The sequence below is a fragment of the Merops nubicus genome, unplaced genomic scaffold, assembly GCF_000691845.1.
Source record: "Merops nubicus isolate BGI_N331 unplaced genomic scaffold, ASM69184v1 scaffold21328, whole genome shotgun sequence".
NCBI lineage: Eukaryota > Metazoa > Chordata > Aves > Coraciiformes > Meropidae > Merops > Merops nubicus.
Genome location: NW_008626635.1, coordinates 1 through 3,547, shown reverse-complemented (window position 1 = coordinate 3,547; position 3,547 = coordinate 1). Strand labels below are relative to the sequence as shown.

Sequence of the window (3,547 nt, the reverse complement as noted above, 5' to 3'; positions counted from 1 at the left end):
CCTGCTGACAGACCTCTGGGGGGAAGAAATAAAAAAGGCTCTGAGTGAGGAGACATTAGCATTTGAGTGTGAGAGTGAAGGAAAGCCTCCAGGGATGGGGCACATGCTCTGCCTGCTACCCACCTGCACACCTCCTGACTGCTCCCCTTTGGAAGGAGCCTGCTACAAACACAGCTCAAGATTCAACTGAAAAAAAGCAAATGCTCACCAAAAATAAATCAAGAAGTAAATCAGAATGAAACACAACAGCGACCCGTGGGAGAGATCCACAAGGTGCCCACTGAGACCAATTCCTTCTAGCCCAAGGTCCACGCTGCAGAAATCACTAGAATTTGCTGTGCCCACCTCTCCCAGTCTGCAGGGATGGTGACAGGACTCCCTGTAGGGTCTGGATTGGAGAGGGGGACAGAGATGAAGCAGGGCAGTAAGTTCAGCCTCCTGCAACCCCTATTCCCTTTGGACAGAGTTTGTCCATCACTCTGAAGGAGGGGGAAGTCTGACACTGGCTCCCAACACGCATTTTGCTCAGCTCCATGCCTGGAGAGCACTGCCTCTGCTGCCCTGAGCTGCAGCCTGCTTGCCTGCAAGACTCTTGGGCACCTTCTGCTCACCTTGCTGCTTCCACAACAAACAGAGGCAACTTTTGCTGGCCCAGCAGAGAAGTGAATGCAAACTAATTCTCATTCCCTCCTGCATTTTTCTTCCAGCTAAATGTTAACCCCTCATCATCACAAGGCCAACAGGAACCCTCCTGTTACAGGCTGGGATTAGCTTCACGTGATGGATCCCAGTCCTGGGAAGACACCACGCAGGACCTGTTGCTGGATAAGAAGGGGCTCTCAAGGATGAAGCTTCACTGGCAGAGCAGGAGAAAGCCTTTGCACACAGTGACTGTAGCAGCAGGACCACAGTGATGAGCACTTGTGTTTCCTCTGGGCATTCCCAGCCCTCACCACTATTCATGGTAATGATCCACATATTGTTTTCCACAAGTGCAACTTAAGGCAAAACCCACCCACAAATGCCTACAGGGAGAGTGATGGAGGTGAGGGGATTTTCCCCTTGGAAAAACCACCTTCACACTCAAGGTCCCCAGTTACCAGAACCGCCTTCCGATTCACACCTGAAAGTTTTGTGGGTTCACTCCCCACCCTGGGGACTAATCACACTCAGATCATCTCACCCACCCCAGCCCCCAAAAAATGCTTTTAATAATGCAATGACTAACCCTGAGAAATTCTCATAGGCAAACTGTCTCCAGGGATGTTGTTACTCGAAGCGAGGTGGCCGTTTCCTCCCCAGGGCTCTCACCTACCAGCACAGAAGGCCCCCAAGAAAAGGGGTTCTCCCATTTCCTCCCCCATAGGTGAAGATGAACTCAGAGGTTTGGATCTCTGCTTTGAACTTTTTATCAGTCATGAAAGCACTTTGCCTTTCCAAGCCTACACAGCTTCTGCCTGAGCATCTGATGGGAGAGGCAAAGTAGCCCTGCTTTAACTCAAAGCTGAGAGAGGACCTGGGCAGCAGCAAGGTCCCACTTCTCTCCATCACCTGAGCAGCACAGCCCAGCCAGCTGGGCCCCAGGTCAGGACAGCTCCCACGCCTTTTGCTGGTTAACTCTCTTTTTAAAGCTTCTTTTTTTCCTGCTGGTGTGGAAACGCATCTCCCACGTCACGGGAGCCTCCCCCCCAGCAGCAGCCCCCACCTCACACCCCCAGGGGCTGCCACAGGAGCCTTTGTTCTCCAGAGCTCTCACCGAGAGCAACCCAGCACCCAGGAGTGAGCTCAGCGTGGCAGCAACCAGCACGAGGAGCTTCCTCTGTGACCTGGAGGTGATGAAGCTGCTTCCCACAACAGGCAGAGAGGGTCTGCCCAGGATGGGAAAGGTCTCCAGGGCAGACTCAGACTCATCAGGGCAAGGAGAAGAGATTGTGGGGAATGCAGAGGAAGGTGAAGAAATGAAACCAGTGAAAGAGAACAGGAGGAGGCACAGAGACAGGTATGCTGCCAAGCAGCAGGATGCAGGAGATAAGTAGCTGGGGAGGAGGAGGGCACTGTGAGATAGGGGGTGGTTACCAGGAGCTGCTGAGGCGTGATGGAGTTGTCTGTGTAGATGCAGAGTTTCTCCACGGTCAGGGGCATGGTTTCTCTCAGCTTGGAGGCCAGGAGCATGCAGACTGCTCCCAGCAGCTGCAGGTGATTCTTCCTCACAGGCACTGTGGACAGGTAGCGATCCACGTAGTTCATGGCCAAGGGGAACACCTCTTCTTCACACTTCTGCTCCTCGCACACCTGACAGAACCCAATGACAAAAATAAAATAAAAAAAAAATAAATAAAAGGAAGTTTTAATCATCAGAGGACTCCCCCGACCCTGCCTGCACCGCAGCTTCAAAGCTTCTGGTCACCACTGGGTTTCACACTTATCTGCACCTCGGTGCTGAGGGGTAAATTAGCTGCAGGCGTTAGATGTGTGACTTCAGGGGGATCACACCAGCAACGGGTCTGACCAGTGCTCTAAGGCTTCATCTTCCTGTGGAAAGCTGCAGAATTTATTTGTGCACTCTTGCTAGCTACATAGAAGTTAAGACCAAGATTGCTTTCTTTGGCCCCTCATGTCCTGTTCCCTGTTGGGGATGTCTCCAGCCAGCTGTACAGCAAAACTGCCATTTTCTGCTCTGTGGGGACAGAGAGCCCCTGGAGAAAATGAACAGCTCCAGCCTATCCCCAGCTGGAGACCTAATGGGTCAGGATCCACAGGATCTTCTGGCAATTCCACCTTAAGTGGTCCAGAAGAATCAAAGGCAGAGCCCAAATCAATAGCTGAGTCCCAAAGTCCTCCTCCTCCCTCAGCCACACTCGTACCACAGCCACGAGCAGAACCCAGGAGCTCTGAATTTCAGTCCTCCGCTCTTATCTCTCAACCAGTACCAAAACACTGGTCGTATTTAACTTCCTTCTTTCAATGCAACCATAAAAATATTGAGGTTTCCCCTCACACAGCAGCAAACGCCACCGTTCTGCTCCCAGCAGCGACTGCCCCGGTGCCGGGGACACGCAGGGCTGTGACAACTGCCAACTGTCATCCTCTCACTGCCTTTAGGGGCTTCACAGGAACGGGATTCACAGCAGCATTTATCTAACTACCCTCCTCAGAAAGGGAATTGCAGAAACAGAACAATAATAGCAGGGAAAATAAATTAAAACAAAAAACACTTTAAAAAGCATCTTGTTCATTATTTCTTTTGACAGAAGCAGCTTCTTGCAACAGCGGCAGGGTGGGGAGCAGACATTTGTCCTCTGCAGGATCTGGTCTTTCTTTCTTGAGGCTGTTCCACTCCGACCATCTCCTGAAGAGGCCCCTGAGGTTTCCCCCCACTGAACTGTGCCCCGCAGAGAGCCGCATTCAGTTTTAATTTAGGGAAGCAGACGGCAGCGGTATTCTTTTCCCGCTGGAAGGAGGCACTTCCAGCCCCGCTCAGGAAACGCCAGCCCCCGGCCTGCCGGCTGCACAGAAGTTTGAGGGTAGAACAGGGGGTGCGACAGCA

General features: G+C 52.2%; 1 protein-coding gene across 1 annotated transcript in view; it reads right to left on the bottom strand.

Moving 5' to 3' along the window:
• CCND3 (cyclin D3) overlaps window positions 1–2,289 on the bottom strand; it is a gene marked incomplete at its 3' end in the record, with an annotated part of 8,335 nt that extends 6,046 nt beyond the window's left edge. Inside the window, exon 1 of the mRNA XM_008946082.1 lies at window positions 2,077–2,289. Coding sequence (XP_008944330.1) covers window positions 2,077–2,247 — 171 coding nt within the window. The remainder of the gene's footprint in view (window positions 1–2,076) is intronic.
• Window positions 2,290–3,547: the final 1,258 nt, after the last annotated feature.